Source organism: Arachis hypogaea, chromosome 3 (assembly GCF_003086295.3).
Source record: "Arachis hypogaea cultivar Tifrunner chromosome 3, arahy.Tifrunner.gnm2.J5K5, whole genome shotgun sequence".
In the NCBI taxonomy this organism is placed as follows: domain Eukaryota; kingdom Viridiplantae; phylum Streptophyta; class Magnoliopsida; order Fabales; family Fabaceae; genus Arachis; species Arachis hypogaea.
This window is the reverse complement of record NC_092038.1, coordinates 73298832-73321855: the sequence shown is the minus strand read 5'-3', so window position 1 is coordinate 73321855 and position 23024 is coordinate 73298832. Positions and strand designations below refer to the sequence as shown.

Below are 23024 nucleotides of genomic sequence, written 5' to 3'. Positions count from 1 at the left end.
ATTTTGCTCCCTGGGTATGTATCGGATTTCATATCTACCAAAGTTCTCTAGCTTCTGCTTGGTTTTGTCTAGGTATTTCTTCATGGTGGGGTCTTGTTCCGAGGGTTACCTGAAACTGTAGGTCGATCTCGGATGAGATCTTCCGGGTTGGTCGGAGTCGACGTGTCCGGCAGGTGTACGGCGGCCGGAGCTGGTGTGTCCGACTTGTTGGACTTGGCGGTGGTGCTGATCCTTCGTCCCCGGAGGGTGGTGGGTACCTGCAAGGGACTCCGATGCTTAAGTTAGCAAGGGTATTAAGTAGGTATTAAGTAGAATCAGAGTATGAGTTATACCTGGGTGCTCTAGTGTATTTATAATGGTGAGATGTGGCCTCCTGTGGATAAGATAAGTTAGTTATCTTATCTTATCTTTATCTTTAAGTGAGGTCATCTTTAAGGGAACCGCCTTTATCCCTGTAGGCTTGGGCCGCCTTAGGATTTGGGGCATGTTCCTCTATTTGGGCCCTTTGTTTGGGCTTTCCTGTGACTTGGCCGAGCTCTTAAAGAAGAGGTCAGTCGCTTTGCCTGTAGATCATCCCGGGTCGGACAGCTCGACCCAGGGTATGAACAGTGTCCCTGCTTGAGCTTGGTCTTTCTCTTTTTGAGGCCGAGTCCTTGACTTCGGTCCTTCTTCGGTGAAGCCGAACTAAAGCATTTTGTCGATTCCTTTATAGCAGCTTTTGAATGTAGATCGTTTCCTCTAAAGGCGCGCACTTTTATATCGGCGTTTTGGAAACGTGCGAGGATTTAATGCTTTCCTTAATTTCAGCATTAATTGCCCCGTTTCCTTTTGGCTCTTTATTTTGATTTTTGAAAAGCCCAGAAACGGTTTCTCTTATTTTGTCCTTTTCATAACTTCTCTTATCCGTTCTCTCCGCTCTTCTATTTTCTTGTTTTTGCGCCTCTCGTTTTCTCTGTGTTCGCGTCGTCGTTTTGGCAATTCTGGAGCTTCTGCCTGGAGTTTTACGTTTCTCCTTTGTTCGCATTCTTTGTGAGAAGGTGTTCCCAGATTTCCATCTTCAGTTTCTTTGAAGCTCGCTGTCCTTTCAAGGTTGGTACTAGCTTTCTTGCTTCTTTCGTAGCTTCGTCTTTAGTTTTTTGGTGAAGTTCTGTTTTCGCATGTTTTGAAAGCTTTGAACCTTTTTGTGATCTTTGCTTTTGTTTCCTTCGCTGTAAACGAGTTTTGCTTTCTTTCTTTTTTTTTTTGGCATTTTCGTCGAGGCTTTTCTAGGGTTTTGTTGCTTCTGACAGAGAATCTGCATCCGTTCCTTGTTTTTGGAGGTTTGCTTTTAGCCTGATCTTTGAAAAAAGGTTGCATCTTTAATGGTCTCTGCTTGTCATTGTTTGATGTTTGGGATTGCTTGGCAGGCTTATAATGATTTGCTGTGTTTTTCTTTGGTGAAAGGCGTTTGTTGTTTTTGAATCCTTTTTGAGAAATGCTAGGATGTAAGCTGTAGAGTATTTGTGGAAACCATGCTTTGTTACTGCCTCCAAAGGATGCCCCAAGACTTTGGTTTGAGTCTTGCGGTTTTCCTTTTCGTGGTTTCATCACCTGAGAAGTTTTGACCGAGTTGTTTTCTCCCTATCCGAGATGTTTGTAGTAACCCCTATCTTTTTTCTTACTTTGTAGGATTTAGTTGGCCTCATGTCTTCTCGCAATAACATTGTAGAGATGTCTTCCAGAGTTCCCGAGGGGACGTCCGATTGGCTGGACTCTCTTGTTTTGTTGTGTGTTTCTGTTGTGGATGCTGAATTTTGCACAGAGCTGAGGAAGCATCATAGGATTTGTGGGAACAATGCTCGCGAGGGGGATTACGAGCTTGTTGCTCCTGATTCTGATGAGAGGGTTTGCTTTCCGACTTCCATCGAGGGGGAGCGTCCTTTCTTTTATGCCTATGAATACTTTTTCAGCCAATTGAATGTTACTTTTCCTTTTACTGCTTTTGAAACCGACCTGTTGTGGTCGTGTAATATTGCTCCATCCCAGCTTCACCCCAATTCTTGGGGTTTTATTAAAATTTTTCAACTTCTCTGTCATGAACTAGATGTAACACCTTCCCAGAATTTGTTTCTTTACTTGTTTGTTTCTGCCAAGCCTGGCGGCTCTTCAAAAAAGAAAGCTTCTTGGGTTTCTTTCCGGTCCGCCCAGGGCCATAAAGTGTTTGCAATGTATGATGAGTCCTTTAAGGACTTCAAAAACTACTTCTTTAAAGTTTGAGCTATTGAGGGGGCCCGCCCCTTTTTTCTTGATGAAAATGACGAGCCTGCTTTTCCTCTAGAGTGGCAAAAGAATGTAAGAGTGCCACGTTACACATGGGAAATGCTTAGTGAGGTTGAGCGGGCTTTTGTAGTTGTTCTTGAAGATTTGTGGGGGAAGCCTCCCCATCTGGATACGAAGAGTTTTCTAAATGATCCGTCCTTGGTTCGACCTGCTTTGGGTATTTGTTTGTCTATTGGCCCGACTTGCCTTTATATTTATTTCCTTTTTGTTCCTCTTTTGTAACTCTTTATCGTGGTTGTTTTTGTGTTTGCAGAGATGTCTAAAAACAATGACTCCATGAAGGCCTTCAAGAAGGCGAAGAAGGCAACTGCTGCTCTGAACATCTCGGCCAAGGTGGCCGGCGAGGGATCTTCACAGGTCCCCCTGAAGCCCCCTGTGCCGAGTTCCCTTGGGCCGAGGAAAGTAATTTCTACTCCCCAGTTTCATCAGGTCGATCCTCCTCAAACTTCTGCTGCTGCTTCTGGTGCCCCCCTTTGAAAAAGCAAAAAACATCCGAACCCTTTAACTTGGATGCTCCGGACTTTGATGCCATTGAATTTGTTGACCAGCAAATTGCCCCCTATGGTGGGCTTTCCATGGACGATGTGTCTCTTTTAAAGCATTTGTACTTTATTACCCAAAATAGTGTGAAGATGGCCCACATGGGTGCGGCTATTTTTCGAACAATTCAGGGGATTCTGGTTCATGCTACCAAATCTTTTATGGAGGAGGCCAAGTCAGAGTTTGATCGAATCAAGGGTCTGAAGGAGGAGTTGGAGGTGAAGTTAGCCAAGGTGGAGAAGGAACTGGAGGGTGAGAAGGCCAGCTCTATTGCTCTTGCCGCTTCTCTGAAGCTGGCCGAAGACATGGCTTTGAAACATAAGGATAGCTATGTCTCGGCTTATAGGGAATTGATGCATCTTCGGGAGGAGGTGGAGACAGCTCGGGCTAATTATAGTGAGCTTCAGGGTCACCTTATGGGCAGCGTAACTGCTGCCTCCGAGAACCTGATGGAGCAGTTCCGGGTTGTTGCTCCTGATGCCGACTTGACTCTCATCAGCCTGGATAATATTGTGAGAGATGGTAAGATTGTCCCTGATGACCAGGATGATGAAGAGACTGATCCTCCCCCAGTGCCTTCTCTTAAAGTGTCGATCTCCTCTGTTCCTCCCGTTACATCTGATCCGGATTGCCAGATTCTGAACCGAGATGATGGAACCGTAGATGCCGTGCCCCTTCAGACTCGTCCTCCTTCTCCTTATACTGATGCTGCCGGGAAAGCTCCCGATCTTTAGCTGATATTTTTCTGGACATTTTATGTAAATAGCCCGGTTTGTGGGCTTTTGAACTTTGTTTTGTTTGACGCTTTTAGTTGTCTTGCAACTCTTTTGGGAAAAACAAAAGTAGCTTCTGAGGTTGATTTTGTGGTGATCTCTTGAAGCTTTTATCGTATTATGCATGATATCTGTTGAAATTTTGCTGTTCTGACCTCTTTAGGTTGTTTGCGTGCTTTATTGTTTGTAGCTCGGATCCTTTTGAGGTCGTGTTTGTGGGGGGTCCGACTTGTTTCTCGGTTTCCTCGCTCTTTGTTTGTATTTTTGGCGCCTTATGACCGATTTCTTTATGTTGGTCCCCCTCAAAAGTTATTTTGTGATCCCCTTTTCTGGGCTTTTACTTGGTCTTTTTCAGGGATTATGTTGATAACTTTTTAGTGGTAGGAGTCTGACTTGGTTATGTCGGTCTCCTTTAAGTTATTTTCCGTAGTCCTCTTTTTTGGATCTTTGTCAGATCTCTTTCAGGGACTACTTGTATAACTTTTCTAATGGTAGGAGTCCGACTTGGTTATGTCGGTCTCCTTTAAGTTATTTTTCGTAGTCCTCTTTTTTGGATCTTTGTCAAATCTTTTTCAGGGACTACTTGTATAACTTTTCTAATGGTAGGAGTCCGACTTGGTTATGTCGGTCTCCTTTAAGTTATTTTCCGTAGTCCTCTTTTTTGGATCTCTGTCAGATCTCTTTCAGGGACTACTTGTATAACTTTTCTAATGGTAGGAGTCCGACTTGGTTATGTCGGTCTCCTTTAAGTTATTTTCCGTAGTCCTCTTTTTTGGATCTCTGTCAGATCTCTTTCAAGGACTACTTATATAACTTTTCTAATGGTAGGAGTCCAACTTGGTTATGTCGGTCTCCTTTAAGTTATTTTCCGTAGTCCTCTTTTTTGGATATTTGTCAGATCTCTTTCAGGGACTACTTGTATAACTTTTCTAATGGTAGGAGTCCGACTTGGTTATGTCGGTCTCCTTTAAGTTATTATTCGTAGTCCTCTTTTTTGGATCTTTGTCAGATCTCTTTCAGGGACTACTTGTATAACTTTTCTAATGGTAGGAGTCCGACTTGGTTATGTCGGTCTCCTTTAAGTTATTTTCCGTAGTCCTCTTTTTTGGATCTCTGTCAGATCTCTTTCAGGGACTACTTGTATAACTTTTCTAATGGTAGGAGTCCGACTTGGTTATGTCGGTCTCCTTTAAGTTATTTTCCGTAGTCCTCTTTTTTGGATCTCTGTCAGATCTCTTTCAGGGACTACTTGTATAACTTTTCTAATGGTAGGAGTCCGACTTGGTTATGTCGGTCTCCTTTAAGTTATTTTCTGTAGTCCTCTTTTTTGGATCTTTGTCAGATCTCTTTCAGGGACTACTTAGATAACTTTTTAGTTTTGGGCCGACTTTGTTATGTCAGGCCCTTCTAAGTTAAAGTAATCCTCTTTAATAGGGTTGGCCAAACCTCTTTCAAGGGTTTACTTATAACTTGGGTTGACTTGGTCCGATTTCTGAACGTCGGCCAGTCTTTTAAGTTATTATATTAGCTATCCGTAAGACCTCGTCAGGTTCTTTTTTTTTAGATTGCTTTCGATAACTTCTTACATTATTCTGTGTTCATCTTTGCCGATTTGTAGAGAATGGTTGGCGTCTTTAGATCGTCTTTTGGGTGAATCGCGTTTTCACTTTTATCGGACGATTGTCTTTATCGTGGTCGCGCAGTGAATTTGTTTTTCACTTTCTGCCACCTGTTGCTTTATAATCGGACGATGAATACTTCAGATTAATGCATCTTGGAATCTTGTAGAATATCTAAATAATCTTTATTCAAAGGAAAAAATGCAAATATATACATGTGGGAGTTTCCTTTTCCCTTTACGTCGGGTACGATATGGTGCCTCATTAAAAAACCTTTTCAGGAAAAAGAGCGCATCCATTTAGTGAGATCTTTTACCTTTTCTAACTGTAGTACCTTCTTAGGTTGCAGGCGTGCCATGATCGAGGAAGCTCTCGTCCATCAAGCTCGGACAGTCTGTAGTAGCCCTTCCCCAGTACTTCAATGATTCAGTAGGGTCCTTTCCAGTTTGCTGCCAGCTTTCCTTCTCCGGGTCGAGTTGTTCCGATGTCATTTCTAATTAAGATGAGATCATTCTCTGCAAAAATTCTCGGCACTACCTTTTGATTATATCTGGAAGCCATTCGTCGCTTTAGGGCTTCTTCCTTGATCCGAGCTCTTTCTTGGATTTCGGGTAACAAGTCGAGCTCTTCTCTCTGAAGTTGGGAGTTTGCTTGTTCATTGTAGTAGACTACTCGGGAGATCCTTCTTCGATTTCTATTGGAATCATTGCCTCCGCTCCGTATGCTAGTCGGAATGGTGATTCGTTTGTAGTGGAATGAGGGGTTGTTCGATATGCCCATAGGACCTGTGGAAGTTCCTCGGCCCAAGCTCCCTTTGCTTCTTGTAGCCTCCGCTTTAATCCGGCCAATATAACTTTGTTGGCCACTTCGGCTTGTCCATTGGCTTGGGGATGTTCGACGGAGGTGAACTGGTGTTTTATGTTCAAGTCGGCCACCATTTTTCTGAAGCCTGCCTCTGTAAATTGGGTACCGTTGTCCGTGGTAATGGAGAATGGTACCCCGAACCTCGTAATAATATTCCTATATAGGAATTTTCGACTTCTTTGAGTGGTGGCGTTGGCCAGGGGTTCTGCCTCGATCCATTTTGTGAAATAGTCTACTCCTACTGTGAGGAATTTTACTTGTCCCGATCCCTGTGGGAAGGGTCCGAGAAGGTCGAGTCCCCATTTCGCAAATGGCCAGGGTGAGGTCACGCTGATGAGCTTTTCTGGTGGGGCGATGTGAAAGTTGGCACGCTTTTGGCATGGTGGACATGTCCTTACAAATTCTGTAGCCTCCTTTGTAGAGTTGGCCAATAGAATCCCGCCCGGAGTATCTTTTTGGTGAGAGCTTGTGCTCCGAGATGATTACCACAAATGCCGCTGTGTACTTCCTCCAAGACTTCCTTTGTGTTGGAAGTTGGTACGCATTTTAGTAAAGGTGTAGATATCCCTCTTTTGTATAGTGTGTTGTTTATGATGGTGTAGTACTGTGCCTCCCTTTTCAGCCTCTTTGCCTCCTTTTCATCTGTAGGGAGTTCTTCTGTTTTGAGGTATTTTATTATGGGGGTCATCCATCCTTGATCCCGACCTATTATGGCTAGGATTCTTTCTTTTTCCGCTATTGACGGGTTCTGTAGTACCTCCTGGATGAGGCTTCCGTTGTTGCCCCTGGTTTGGTGCTGGCTAATTTTGAAAGGGCACCAGCTCGGGCATTTTGCTCACGAGGTATGTGGTTGATCCTATATTCCCCGAGTTGTCCGAGCTGTTCTTTGGTTTTATCCAAATATTTTTTCATGGTCGGATCTTTGGCTTGGTAGCTTCCTGTTATTTGTGAGGTGATGACTTGTGAGTCACTGTAGATGTTGAGTTTCCGAGCTCCAACCTCCCTAGCCAGCTTCAGACCAGCTAGTAGTGCTTCGTATTCTGCCTGGTTGTTTGAGGCCGGGAATCCGAATTTAAGGGAGAGCTCAAGTTGAGTTCCTTGATTGCCTTCAATTATCACACCCGCACCGCTTCCTGTTTTATTCGAGGATCCGTCCACATATATGTTCCATTCTATGGGGATTTCCGGGATGTCTGTAAATTCCGTGATGAAGTCGGCCAGGTGTTGCGATTTGATTGCTGTACGCGCCTCGTATTGGAGGTCAAATTCGGACAACTCGATTGTCCATTGTAGGATTCTTCCTGCTAGATCTGTTTTCTGCAATATCCCTTTTATGGGTTGGTTGGTTCGAACTTTAATGGTATGCGCTTGGAAATATGGGCGAAGCCGCCTAGATGTGAGGATCAGAGCGTAGACAAACTTTTCTATTTTCTGGTAGTTCAGCTCGGATCCCTGTAGTGCTTTACTAATGAAGTAGACGGGTTGTTGTCCTCTTTCGTCTTCTCGAATCAGCGCTGAGGCTATTGCCTGGCTTCCTACTGCGAGGTATAGTATAAGCGATTCTCCTCTTGTGGTCGAGATAGGATAGGTGGTTGCCCTAAGAATCTTTTGAAGTCTTTGAAGGCTTGTTCACATTCCGCTGTCCATTCGAAGTTCTTTCCCTTCTTTAAGGTAGCATAGAAAGGGAGGGATCTTACCGCTGATCCTGCTAGGAATCTGGACAAGGCTGCCAACCTTCCATTGAGCTGTTGTACCTCTTTGACGCAGGTTGGGCTCTTCATGTTGAGTATGGCCTGGCATTTATCTGGATTTGCCTCGATTCCCCTTTGTGTGAGCATAAATCCTAAAAATTTACCTGCTTCTACTGCGAAGGTGCATTTAGCCGGGTTGAGTCGCATGCCGTGCTTCCTTATGGTATCGAATACTTGAATCAAATCGGTTAGCAATGTCTCTTCGCTTTGCGTCTTTATCAACATATCATCCACGTAGACCTCCATGATTTTTCCGATGTGATCTGAGAAAACTTTATTCATTAGCCTTTAATAAGTGGCTCCTGTGTTTTTCAGGCCGAAAGGCATCACAATGTAGCAATAATTTGCCTTAGGTGTAAGAAATGAGGTTTTTTCTTGGTTTGGCGGATACATTGGTATCTGGTTGTACCCTGAGTATGCGTCCATGAATGAGAGATACTTGTATCCCGATGAAGCATCTACTAGAGCGTCGATGCTTGGGAGTGGGTAGGGGTCTTTCGGGCAGGCTTTGTTGAGGTCGGTGTAGTCAGTGCACATTCGCCACTTCCCATTTGACTTTTTCACCAAGACGACATTTGCTAACCATAGTGGATATTTGACTTCCCTTATGAACCCGGCCTCAAGTAGTGCTTGTACTTGTTCTTCTACAGCCTGAGCTCGTTCTGGTCCAAGTCTTCTCCGTCTTTGTTGTACCGGCCGGGATCCCGGGTAGACTGCCAATTTGTGGCTCATTAGTTCGAGATCAATACCTGGCATGTCGGCAGCTTTCCATGCGAAGAGATCAACATTATCTCGTAGGAACCGTATTAGTGATTCCTTTATGTCTCCTTTTAGGATCGTGCCAATATTAGTTGTTTTGTCCGAGGTATCTCCGATCTGGATTCTTTCTACTTCTCCTTCAGGTTGTGTTCGGAGTTCTTCTCGCCTCTGAACTCCACCGAGCTCGATTGTGTGGAACTCTCCTCCTTCACCTTGGAGGTTTAGGCTTTCGTTATAACAGCGACGTGACATCTTTTGATCTGCCTTTATCGTAGCTATCCCCTCCGTAGTTGGGAATTTCATACATAGATGTGGAGTTGAAACTATTACACCGAGTTGATTTAACGTTGTCCGACCTATTAAGGCATTGTAGGCTGAGCTTACGTCGACCACGATGTAATCTATCTTGAGTGTTCTGGATTGGTTCCCCTTTCTGAAGGTTGTATGCAGTGATACGTATCCCAGTGGTTGAACTGGGATATCTCCCAGTCCGAACAGACTGTTTGGGTATGCTCTTAGCTCTTTTTCTTCTAGGCCGAGTTTGTCGAAGGCAGTTTTGAATAAGATGTCAGCAGAGCTTCCCTGGTCGATTAGTGTGCGGTGGAGGTTGGCATTTGCCAATATGATCGTGATGACCATGGGGTCGTCATGTCCCGAGATGATTCCGAATGCATCTTCTTTAGTAAATGTGATTGTCGGGATGTCTGACGTCTCCTTCTGTCCTTCGACATGGTATACCTCTTTGAGGTGTCATTTGCGGGATGATTTAGAGATTCCTCCTCCAGCAAATCTGCCGTGTATCACGTGGACATGCCTTTCTGGTGTGCGAGGCGATCGTTCAAATCGTCTGACGTCCTCATCCCTGCTTCTTTTCCTTGGTTCTTCGTCCTGGTTGGCCAAGAACCGATCTAACTTTCCATCTGAACTAATTTTTCTATGACGTTTTTCAAGTCGAAACATTCGTTGGTAGAATGCCCTCAAAGTCGGTGATATTCACAATACTCATTCCGATTTCCCCCTCTTCTTTTGCCTTTAAGTGGCCGAGCTGGGGGGATTTTTTCCGTGTGGCAGACTTCTTTGTAAACGTCTACCAAGGATACCCTAAGAGGGGTGTAGTTGTGATATTTCTTGATTTTCTCTCTGGAGCGATCTTCCTTTTTCTTGGATTCTTTATCTCGGTAGGCAGAACCGGACCTTGAGGCTTCGCCAAGTCGAGAATTTTCCTCCATGTTAATGTACTTCTGCGCTCGTTCTTGTACTTCATCTAGGGATGTCGGGTATCTTTTTGATATAGATTGACTGAATGGTCCTTCTCGCAGGCCATTTATGAGGCCCATGATGGCAGCTTCTATTGGCAGATTTTGTATGTCCATGCATGTTTTGTTGAATCTCTCCATGTAGTTGCGAAGACTTTCTCGATCTCCTTGCTTGATCCCTAGTAGGCTAGGCGCGTGTTTGGCTTTATCCTTTTGTATGGAGAATCGGGCCAGGAACTTCTTGGCCAGGTCGTCGAAATTCGAGATGGATTTTGGAGGAAGGTTGTCGAACCATTTAATGGCTGTCTTGGTGACAGTTGTTGGAAAGGCTTTGCAACGAACTGCATCTGAAGCATCGGTGAGGTACATTCTACTTCTGAAGTTGCTGAGATGATGGTTGGGATCGGAGGTACCGTCATATCCGGAAGCTTGAAATCTTTTGGAATTTTGGTTTTCATGATTTCTCTGGTAAATGGATCTTGATCTTTCTGAGAACTATCCTCCGTGGATGATCGAATGGCTTTAGTTTTGAGATCAGCTTCGAGTTTTATGAGCTTATCTTCTAATTCTCGGCGTCGCCTTATTTCCCGGCGTAGATCTTCTTCTTTTTCACGTTGATGTTGGGCTTCTTTCTCAAGTTTCTCCAATCGATTTTGAAGTGCTTCTATTACTCCTGGATTTGATGAATTTTTGTCTCCGTTGGTTTCTGGAGTATCTTTGAGTATCGTGTCTGCGTTTTTATGCGGCGTTCTGTCTTCCAAACCTGAATTGTGGTCATTCTCATGGTCATCCGCCATGTTAATGGGATGACTTCCAGGTTCCTCGGCAACGGCGCCAATGTTTCGAGGGTTACCTGAAACTGTAGGTTAATCTCGGATGAGATCTTCTGGGTTGGTCGGAGTCGACATGTCCGGCAGGTGTACGGCGGCCAGAGCTGGTGTGTCCGACTTGTTGGACTTGGCGGTGGTGCTGATCCTTCGTCCCCGGAGGGTGGTGGATACCTGCAAGGGACTCCGATGCTTAAGTTAGCAAGGGTATTAAGCAGGTATTGAGTAGAATCAGAGTATGAGTTATACCTGGGTGCTCCAGTGTATTTATAATGGTGAGATGTGGCCTCCTGTGGATAAGATAAGTTAGTTATCTTATCTTATCTTTATCTTTAAGTGAGGTCATCTTTAAGGGAACCGCCTTTATCCCTGTAGGCTTGGGCCGCCTTAGGATTTGGGGCGTGTTCCTCTATTTGGCCGCCTTAGTGATCTCTCTTCTTCCTCGTTCTTGCTTGAGCATTTTTACTTTTCTTGTTTGAGTTTTGGGTGTGAAGAATTGAGGAATTTCTGTCTCAATCTCCATTCAAGATCTCTTTAATTTCCCTTCTGCATAATTGAGTTAAATCCAATTTCTTTTACTGCTTCAATCTTTAATTTCTTGTTAATTGCTTTATGAACTTGGATCTGGGAAGGCAATTGAGATCTAGACTCTGCTATCTAGTCTTTAGAGCCCTGAGATCTCATTTTCCTTTTGGTTCTTCTGTGAACCCCTGCTGCAATTTAATTTCCATTTCTGTTTGAGATCTAACAGAATTCAAATCATTCCTTGCTTTGATAATTGCTGCAATTAAATTTCCCTTGCTTAATTTCTGAATTCCCAGTCCTCAAACCCCTTTTCCATTCAAGCAATTTATATTTCTTGCACTTTAAGTTACTGCAATTTACATTTCTTGCACTTTAAGTTTCAGTCATTTAATTTCTTATTCTTTAAGATTCAACTTTTTTACTTTCAGTTCTCTTTAATTTCTGCAATTCACCCCTCTCCCTTTACATTTTCTGCTCTTGACTTACTGTTGGATACAAAATCACTCAACCAATACTTGATTTGCTTGACTAAATCAACTACCGAACTAAAATTGCTCAATCCTTCAATCCCTGTGGGATCGACCTCACTCCCGTGAGTTTTATTACTTGATGCGACCCGGTACACTTGCCGGTGAGTTTTGTGTTGGATCGTTTTCCACACATCAAGTTTTTGGCGCCGTTGCCAGGGATTGAAATAGATTGACAATGATTAAGTGAAGTGGAGGTCTAGATCACGCACTTTTTCTTTTCTGTTTCTTTATTTTTTGACTAACACACTAATTGTTTGAATTTTTGCTTAAATTAACTAAAACTTCATTCTAGCAATAGATTGAAGTTTCACTGGTTTTCTGGATCTGTGTGTTTCTTGTTGTGTGTTTGTATGTCAGGTACAGGAAGATCTTCTCCTATTCTCTCTGAAATTGACCAAAGAACTCTTCGAAGATTAAGAAGAGCTGAAAGAGGGAAGAACATTGTTGGGGAGGAAGAATCTGAGGAGGAATTCCAAGAGATGGAAGGAGATCCATCAAATCCCAATCAACCAGAAGGAGGAGCTAACAATAACCCACAATAAAGAAGAGTACTGGCTTCCTACACATTTGCAAATGCTAGACACTGTGGGAGTAGCATTCTTACCCCTAATGTCAATGCAAACAACTTTGAACTAAAGCCACAACTCATCACTTTGGTCCAAAATAACTGTTCTTTTGGAGGGGGACCATTGGAAGACCCCAACCAACATCTATCCACTTTCTTGAGGATCTGTGACACAGTTAAGAGCAATAGAGTGCACCCTGACATATACAAGCTGTTGTTGTTCCCATTCTCTCTCAGGGACAAAGCCACTCAATGGCTAGAAACATTTCCAAAAGAGAGCATCAACACTTGGGATGATTTGGTGAGCAAGTTTCTTGCCAAGTTTTACCCCCTCAAAGGATCATAAGGTTGAAGACTGAGGTGCAGACATTCACTCAAATGGAGGCTGAAAATTTATATGAAGCATGGGAAAGATATAAGGTACTGCTAAAGAAATGTCCACCAGAGATGTTCACTGAGTGGGACAAGCTGCAGAACTTCTATGAGGGACTTACTCTGAAGGCTCAAGAAGCACTTGATCATTCAGCTGGAGGCTCATTACAACTAATGAAAACTACAGAGGAAGCTCAAAATCTCATTGATATGGTGGCTAACAACCAATATTTCTTTGCTCACCAAAGGCAATGCCAACCATCACAAAGGAGAGGAGTAATGGAGTTGGAAGGAGTGGATTCAATCCTAGCTCAGAACAAAATGATGCAGCAGCAAATTCAACAATAGTTTGAGCAGATGGCCAAGAGAATTGACAGCCTTCAAGTTGCAGTAGTCAACACAAGCCAACCATCAACTACTTGGGGGCAAAATGAAGAAATTCAAGAGGAGCAACAGCAAGAGCAAGTCCAATACATGCACAACCAAAATCCTGGAACAAATGAAGTCTATGGTGATACTTACAATCCCTCTTGGAAAAACCATCCCAACCTCAGATGGGGAGATAACCACAATCAAACTCAGCAGCCATGGCAAAGGAACTCAACTCAAAATAATTGGAAAAACACAAACCACAACAACCAGCTAAACACTAACCAAAACACATACAGAAAACCACAAAACACTTTTCCCAACTCTAACCATTATCCACCCAATAACCACCCAACTAACCAAAACACCTACCATCATCCATCAACACCCCAAAACCAACCAATCTCACAAGACTCTCAGAGGATTACTAATCTAGAGATGCTCATGGAGAAGATGATGAAGAACCAAGAATTGACAACAAAGAACCAAGAAGCCTCCATGAAGAACCTAGAGAGGCAGATTGGGCAAATCTCCAACCAGATTTCTGCTGAAAAACCATCAAGCTCACTACCAAGTGACACCATTCCTAATCCAAAAGAGGAGTGCAAGGCAATACAGTTAAGGAGTGGAAAAATCCTGCTGAAAGATGAAGAAGCCACCAAGAAGCCCAAGGAAAGTGACAAGAAACAAGTTGAAAAAGAGGCAGCCAATGATGAAGATGCAACAGCAAGCAAGCACCCTCAGAATCAACCTCAAGAAAAAGAAGATAGATCACAAAATTTAAAGAAGGGAAAGCAGCTTATGAAAGAACCAAATCCAAGACAACATCAAGTGGAGAAGAGCTTGACACCTCCACTGCCTTATCCCCAAAGATTCCACAAAGAGACAAAGGATCAACATTTTCACAAATTCCTTGAGACTTTCAAGAAGCTGGAAATCAACATACCCTTGGCTGAGGCATTGGAGCAAATGCCTCTATATGCCAAGTTCTTAAAGGAGCTCATCAACAAGAAAAGGAGTTGGAATGAGAAGGAGTCTGTAATGCTCACTGAAGAATGTAGTGCACTAATCAGAAAAGGACTTCCTCCCAAGCTTGAAGATCCAGGAAGTTTCTTCCTACCTTGTGATGACAAGTCATCATATACCCATTTTTCAAGCTAATTTCATTTGTTTTGTTAGTCTTTATGCACTTTCTTGCTTCTTAAGTAAGTGATTTGGAGTGAAAATGCACAACTTCTTTAAATCAAGCAACCACCATGAAATTAATGTTAATTCATGAGGTTTAAGCTAATTTTAATTGAATTTTAATTGATTTATAAGCCTTATGAATTTAGTGATACTTGGAGTGGTTGTTTTGGTTTATTTCAGGTGAAGAAAAGAATAAAAGAGAAAAGCGTGGCCTAAGAAAGCGTGACCCAAGGAGAAGGAAGCGTGGTCAAAGGAAGGAAAAGTGTGCCGCATACAATGGGGGAGGCAAGCATTGCCCTCCACAAGGGCACACTGCCCTCTAGGAGGGCAACATAAGGGAACAAGGCAAAGAAGGCAACTCTGCCCTGCCCACTACAAGGGCAGAGCACAAATTTGTGCCTTGGAATCAAGAAGAAGAAAATGTTGCCCTGCCCTCCACAAGGGCAGTATCGGGCTCACCAAGGAAGAAAATCAAAGGAAAAATGCCTATGATGCTTGCCACAAGAGTTGAACACGGGACCATGAGGAAGCAAGGGACTAAGTTCCATTACCGTGCCAAGAAACCAAGGAAAATGAATGAGCGTGTGTTTCTGCCCGGATTCGAATGCGGGACTTCATTTTGGAAACACTGCCCTGCCCTCCGCGAGGGCAGGGCAGCATTTTGTTGGTGCATGAATCTGGCGCACCAAGGGACATTTCTGGCGCACCAAATCACTATCCTGGCAGCACCAGCGCGCACCACAGCACGATCCTGGCAGCACCATATTTTTCGGCCCTGCCCTCCGCAAGGGCAGGGCAGCATCCTGTGCACCAAGGCACCATTCTGGCGCATCATGGCATGATTCTGGCAGCATCAGCACGCACCGTGGCACATTTCTGGCGCACCAATTTTTCCTGCCCTGCCCTTCGCGAGGGCAGGGCAGCGTTCTGCGCACCAGACCGCACCAAGCCGCACCAAGCCGCACGAAGCAAGCACCAACACGCACCAAATCCTGCCCTGCCCTCCACAAGGGCAGGGCAGCCTCCTGGGAGCTATTATTTTTGGGCCGAAAATTCAATTAAAATTCCAATTCAATTCATTTCTTCACCAAATCAAAAGCCCATCCAAATCCCAAAATCCAAGAATAGAAAGTGTATAAATAGGAGCTAGTTTGATGTAATTAGAACCTTTTGCTTTGCTTTTGAATTTTGCACACTCTTTGAGCTTTGAATTTTATTTTTGCACTTTGGAACTTCTCTTGGTGTCTTCACTGAGATTTCAGAGAATAGGGGAGAAGAATTGATCTCTCTTCTTCCTCGTTCTTGCTTGGGCATTTTTAATTTCCTTGTTTTGAGTCTTGGGTGTTAAGAATTGAGGAAATTCTGTCTCAATCTCCACTCAAGAGCTCTTTAATTTCTCTTCTGCATAATTGAACTCATTTACATTCCCTTTACTGCTTCTTCTTCAATTCCTTGTCAATTGCTTTGTGAACTTGGATCTGGGAAGGCAAATTGAGATCTAGGCTTGGCTTTCTAGTCTCTTGAGACCTGAGATCCCAATTTACTTTTGGTTCTTCTGTGAACCCTGCTGCACTTTAATTTCATTTTCTGTTTGAATCTCAGTTTATTCCAATTCATCTTCTACTTTATTAATTGTTGCAATTTACTTTCTCTTGCTGGAATTCTGAATTCCCAACCCTTAATTCCCCTTTTATATTCAAGCAATTTATATTTCTTGCCATTTAAGTTACTGCACTTTACATTTCTTGCAATTTAAGTTTCAGTCATTTACTTTCTTGTTCTTTAAGATTCAGCAAGTTTACTTTCCTACTCTTTAATTTACTGCAATTTCCCCTTCTCCCTTTACATTCCAAGCAATTTATATTCTGTTAAATACAACCCACTCAACCAAAACTTGATTCGCTTGACTAAATCAACCACTGAACTAAAATTGCTCAATCCTTCAATCCCTGTGGGATCGACCTCACTCATGTGAGTTATTATTACTTGATGCGACCCGGTACACTTGCCGGTGAGTTTTGTGTTGGATCGCTTTCCACACATCACCTTGCACCATTGGAAATCTATTCATCGACAAGGGGATGTGTGACTTAGGAGCAAGCATAAATCTGATTCCATCCTCTTTAGTAAAGAAGCTTGGCATAGGAAAAATGAAGCCAACACAAGTGTCCTTAGAACTGGTGGATCAATCAGTGGTACATCCCAAAGGAGTGATTGAAAACCTTTTAGTTAAGGTCGACAAGTTCATTTTTCCTACAGACTTTGTGATCCTAGATTCAGCAGAAAAAGAGAATGACTCCATAATACTTGGTCGACCATTTTTAGCCACTGCTAGAGCCATCATAGATGTAGGGGAGGGAGAGCTAACCCTCAGGATGTATGAGGAAAGCATCACCCTGAAGGTGTTCCCAGAACCATAAACTGATGAAGAGACAAGCAAAATAAATAGTGACTATTTTCCAGGGCAAACAACCATCAACACAGTAGAACAGAAGGATGAGCAGGTACAAAGAGGAGAAGGAATTCAAAAAGAAGCTGGGATAATAAACAATAAGGGAAATGTCACAACTAAAACCACTGTTAAGGAAGAAAGACTGACAAGGAAAAGGAAGAAAAACAAGAAGAAAGTTTACAAAGGGTGGAAGAACAAAAAAATCCCAACTGAAGGATTTTCCAAAGGTGACAAGGTGCAATTAGTATATCAACAGTTGGGAGCAGAAGACCACTACACTGTTAACCAAGTACTCTCTCTTGAGCACATTGAAATTGAGCATCAAGGCACACAGAGAAAGCTTACAGTGAGAGGGGACAAGTTGAGACATCACCAGCATCAACCACCCTAAAGGGAGATCAATGTCAAGCTAGTGACAATAAAAGAGCGCTTGTTGGGAGGCAACCCAACCCGAGGTAGTTTTCTTTTCATAGCTTTTTCAATAAAAATGTTGAATAATTGGTATGCATTGCAAGGAGCTAAGTTTGGTGTTGCACACCAAAATAATTTAAGGGAGAATGAAAGATTCTAAGTTTGGTGTTCCACCAAAAATCTCATTTAAAAACACATTCTCACCTCTTGCATAATGCTAGCTCCAAGCAATCAAACAAATTAACCAACTATTTAACTGCTTTCTAGTTTTAATTCCATAACCTTTAGCAAGGACACAAGGTTTCACATATGGTTAAGTTGATGCATGAAAACTAGTGGCAAGGGACTAAGTTTGGTGTTCATACACCAAAGTAAGTTCAAAAAGCCATAATCATTTTTAGGCTAACCAATTGCACAAAAGCTTGAGAAGCAAGCAACCTTTGAGAACTATGCAGGACAATAGCCAGCCATTGAAGATATTATGCATCTTAACTCAAAGAGGACACAGTAGAAGGAAGAATCAAAGGGCTGCAACTTCAAAGGTTGTATCTAAACTTAATCCTTGCTGCTGTGAAGTGTTTTGAATCTGGAAACCATTGTATGTCCTGCTAAAGTGTTTATCTAGTTGCAAGTTGAATTGTTTGTTAAGAATGCTTATTTGCATAAGTGCTTGTCATTCATCACTTAGCTTTAAATTTTGTTTGTTTCCCATATGCTTGAATAAAAGAGAATGGTTTGAATTAGAAAGTAAATATCCAATGTTGCATAAATTAGAATGGAAGTTAATGGTGGTATATGTGTTTGATTAAATGCATAACTCATGAAATAATTGTGCATAATGTCATTTTCATTGAAGTGTGAGCTAGCTTGCTGTCATAAAAGTTCCTATCAGTAAAGAAAAATCCCTTGAGAACAAAATAAAACAAAAAGAAAAGGAAGAAGAAAAAGCCAATATGGCAAGAAAAAAACAAAGAATAAAGGCTGGACACCAATAGCTTGGACCCTAGGACACATGCCTGTGGTGTTCTTGTACTAGGATATGCTTGGACAAGTAAATTCTGAGGGGTATTTCAAAACCCGGTCACTTAGATCAACTGATTTGGGATGGCCAATTGAAAGTCCATAATAAAGAGCAACCTAGATACAGAACATTTAGTTATCCAAAGAGATGCTGGGCATCAATGATCCTAGGAGGAAATAGTGAGCCATGTGTCTGTGGTGGAAAGATGTTGAGTAAAAATAAAGCCAAAGGCTACTACTGCAACATTTGACACCAAGCCTTCAAAGAATAATAAGCTTGTTAAGCAAAATGAGAAAAGAAAAGTTAGCAAGGGAGCAAGTAAAGAGTAAATCTTATAACAACAAGTTTAGTAAGCCTTTGATGAAAAATGTATATTATGTAACAGCAAACAATAACTTGAGTTATCATTGTCTGCATAAAAACTCCATGAATCAAGTTCTGCTATATGCCTAATAAGGATATGTTTGCTCTTCTTGTTCATTTCATTTTCTCTTAGTTTTGATGCTTGCTTGGGGACAAGCAAGAATTAAGTTTGGTGTTGTGATGACAGGTCATCATATACCCATTTTTCAAGCTAATTTCACTTGTTTTATTAGTCTTTATGCACTTTCTTGCATCCTAAGTAAGTGATTTGGAATGAAAATGCATAACTTCTTTAAATCAAGCAACTACCATTAAATTGATGCTAAATCATGAGGTTTGAGCAAGAATTAATTGATTTTTAATGAATTATAAACCTTATGAATTTAGAGATACTTTGAGTGGTTGTTTTGGTTTCTTGTAGGTGAAGAAGGGAAGAAAAGAAGAAAAACGTGGCTTAAGAAGTGTGGCCAAGAGATAAGAAGTGTGGGCATGGAAGGGAGGAAGCTACACTGCCCTCCAGGAGAGCACACTGCCCTCCAGGAGAGCAACATAATGAGCCAAACTTTGAAAAGCAACACTGCCCTGCCCACAACAAGGGCAGAGCACAATTTGATGCCAAGGACCAAAGGGAGCAAAAACTCTGCCCTGCCCTCCTCAAGAGCAATATCGGGCTTCACCCAAGAACAATTCAAAAGAAATTGCTTCATAATGCTTCCTATGGGTTTCGAACCCAAGGACAAAGAGGAAAGGAGTAGCGCTCAAGCACAATAAAATCAAGCAAAAATTGGCTTGCTTTCATTCTCCCAGGATCGAACACGGCACCATGAGGAAACAAGGAACTAAGCATTACTTTGGTGCCAAGAAAACCAAGGAAAAGAAGCAGCGTGTGCCTCCACCAAGTTTCGAACTTGGAACCCCACCTTTTGGCAACATTGCCCTGCCCTCCACAAGGGCAGGGCAGCATTTTGTGGTGCATGGCCAGCGCACAACACTGACGCGCACCAAGGGAGTCTCGGCCAGCAAGCACGCACGCATAGGCAGCATGGCGCACCATGACAACTCTGCCCTGCCCTCCACAAGGGCAGGGCAGCATCCTGCAGCATCTTGAACGCACTAAGCACGCACGCAACGAGGGCCGCACGCACCATTTTCTGCTCTGCCCTCCACAAGGGCAGGGCAGCCTCCTGGAAGCCACTTTCTCATGGGCTGAAAATTGGATTAAAAATCCAATTTAATTTATTTCTTCACCAAATCAAAAGCCCATCCAAATTCCAAAATCCAAGAAGAGAAAGTGTATAAATAGGAGATAGTTTGATGTAATTAAAACCTTTACTTTTACTTTTGACTTTTGAACCTTCTTGGGATTTTTGAATTTTGAGACTTCATTGAGAGCTAGGAACTGAGATTTGAGAGAATTGGGGAGGAGAATTGATCTCTCTTCTTCCTCGTTCTTGCTTGAGCATTTTTACTTTTATTGTTTGAGTTTTGGGTGTGAAGAATTGAGGAATTTCTGTCTCAATCTCCATTCAAGATCTCTTTAATTTCCCTTCTGCATAATTGAGTTGAATCTAATTTCTTTTACTGCTTCAATCTTTAATTTCTTGTTAATTGCTTTGCGAACTTGGATCTGGGAAGGCAATTGAGATCTAGACTCTGCTATCTAGTCTCTAGAGCCCTGAGATCTCATTTTCCTTTTGGTTCTTCTGTGAACCCCTGCTGCAATTTAATTTCCATTTCTGTTTGAGATCTAACAGAATTCAAATCATTCCTTGCTTTGATAATTGCTGCAATTAAATTTCCCTTGCTTAATTTCTAAATTCCCAGTCCTCAAACCCCTTTTCCATTCAAGCAATTTATATTTCTTGCACTTTAAGTTACTGCAATTTACCTTTCTTGCACTTTAAGTTTCAGTCATTTAATTTCTTATTCTTTAAGATTCAGCTCTTTTACTTTCAGTTCTCTTTAATTTCTGCAATTCACCCCTCTCCCTTTACATTTTCTGCTCTTGACTTACTGTTGGATACAAAATCACTCAACCAATACTTGATTCACTTGACTAAATCAACTACCGAACTAAAATTGCTCAATCCTTCAATCCCTGTGGGATCGACCTCACTCCCGTGAGTTTTATTACTTGATGCGACCCGGTACACTTGTCGGTGAGTTTTGTGTTGGATCGTTTTCCACACATCACAAGGTTTTTTCTTGGTCGGGTTTATGCATCAATATTTGGTTATATCCCAAGTATGCATCTATAAAAGAGAGGTATTTGTAGCCTGAGGACACGTCGACTAGTGCGCCGATGCTTGGGAGAGGGTAGGGATCCTTTGGGCAGGCTTTATTGAGATCCGTGTAGTCTACGCTTGCCTCTAGCAAGGCCTGCACTTGTTCCTCCATGACTTGCAATCTTTCTGGATCGAGCTTCCTGCGCTTTTGTTGTATTGGCCGAGACCTGGGGTACACGGCCAGTTTGTGGCACATTAAGCTGGGATCTATGCCAGGCATATCAGCGGCACTCCAGGTGAAGAGGTCGAAGTTTTCCTTTAAGAGCCTGACTAATAGCTCCTTTAGGTCTTCCCTTAGGTTCGCTCCTATGCTTGTTGTCTTGTCTGGTGTATCTCCGACTTGTACATCTTCAGTCTCGCCTTTTGGATGTGGACGGAGTTCTTCACGAACCTGGGCTCCTCCGAGTTCGATAGTGTTAGCCTCTTTTCCTCTTGGATCGCATTTTTGGTTCAGGCTTTCATTGTAGCATCGTCGTGCGAGCTTCTGTTCCCCTTTCATGGTAGCTATGCCCTCCGCAGTTGGAAATTTCATGCACAAGTGTGGAGTAGAGACTACTGCAGTGAGCTGGTTTAGAGTCGTCTGGCCTAGGAATGCGTTATACGTCGAGCTGACATCGACTATAATGTAGTCTATGCTTAGTATCCAGGACCGGGCCCATTTCCCGAAGGTAGTGTGTAGCGGGATGTACCCAAGGGGATGGATTGGAGTGTCTCCCAACCCAAATAAGCTGTTGGGGTATTGATGCCAAGGCATCATAGGCTAGTTTCACTAGCCTTTTTCCTTTGTTTTTAGTAGGTATTATGCACTTTCTTGAGCTATAAGTAAGCAATTGGGTTAAAAATTCATGTATGCCTAGATTCATTCAACCATCGTTATTTTGATACAATTTCATGAGAATTATGCCATAATTACTTGTGCGCTAAGAGTGATGCAATCTCATGATATTAGCAAGGCTTTGGTGCATGTATTGGTTGATGACATGTGAAAAAAAATGCATGGAAGGAGGTTGAAGAATGTCCATGGAAAGGATGAAGAGGAAGCAACGTTGGTGGCCAAAGTTAAACCACCAACGTTGCCTCAAACGTTGAGAGGGAAGGAAGAGCAAAATCTGCTGCATAATTCTGATACTCACATTGGAGGGAGCGTTGGTGAGCCAACGTTACCTCCAACGCTTGATACAAAATGCTTTCTAAAAAATGGAAAAACTGTGGCGACGCGTACGCGTGCTATATGCGCATGCGTGAATGGGCCAACGTTGGATGGAACGTTGCCAGTCCAACGTTGAGGCCAACGTGCGCGATCTGAGCTCTAAAACTTGATTTTGAAAAAAGCACATTGACGCGCACGCGTATGCTACGCGTACGCGTGAGCGTGAAATTTGGCAATCCACGTGCCCGTGTAGGTGACGCGTACGCGTGGATGAATCAACATTGAAGGGAGTGTTGCTGGTCCAACGCTGAGGCCAACATGTGCGAAAATGTTTCAAAATTCAATTTGGGAATTTTGCATCCATGGATGAGCATTCTGGCCGTAAACATGCATATGTCACGCGTACACGTGGACAATTTTCCTTTTTTGCAACTTTTCAATTCTACAATGTATCTTTCAATTCCATTTTCCATTCTGGGAGCTATGAACAAGTAAACCCCTTTCATTGTGTTAGGAAGCTCTATTGTAATTCAATAGATCAATAATAGTTTTCATCTTCTTCTTCTTTATTTTCTCTTGATTTTTGTTAGAAAGCTTTCTATCTTAATTCAATTGGGTAGTTGTCTTGACAGAGAAGCTCCATAATTGGAATTCCTCTTATCCTTGAGAGAGGGATGAGGAATTCAAGCTAGAAATGGTTTCTCACATTAGATTAGATTGGGGGTTGGATGGATATCGTGACATTTAATCCTACCAATACTTTGATCTATGAATTTGTGTAGTATAATTAGTGACCAAACTTTAACTCTTCCCATGAGCAATTAAATCAAGACATTGGGAATTGTTCATGCTTAGAGAGATTGGTGAGCCAAGACATTGGGATTCAATCATCTAAGATTGCCAAGCAAAGTCAATGAATGCATTGATTGAGGAAGAGATGAAAATGATTTGATCCGGAGAGTTTAATATCTCCTGAAACCCAATGAACTCCCTATTCTCATCTTACCTATTCTGTTTACATTCTGTTCTTTTATTTCATGCTTAATCCCCATTCCCATTTAATTTCTTGCAATTTAAGCTTCTGC

At 42.5% G+C, this 23024-nt stretch overlaps 1 protein-coding gene across 1 annotated transcript; it reads right to left on the bottom strand.

Moving 5' to 3' along the window:
* Positions 1-20694: 20694 nt before the first annotated feature.
* LOC140183507 (uncharacterized) lies at positions 20695-21543 on the bottom strand. The gene has a single exon (XM_072231955.1). The coding sequence runs from the start codon at positions 21541-21543 to the stop codon at positions 20695-20697; it is 849 nt and encodes a 282-aa protein (XP_072088056.1).
* Positions 21544-23024: the final 1481 nt, after the last annotated feature.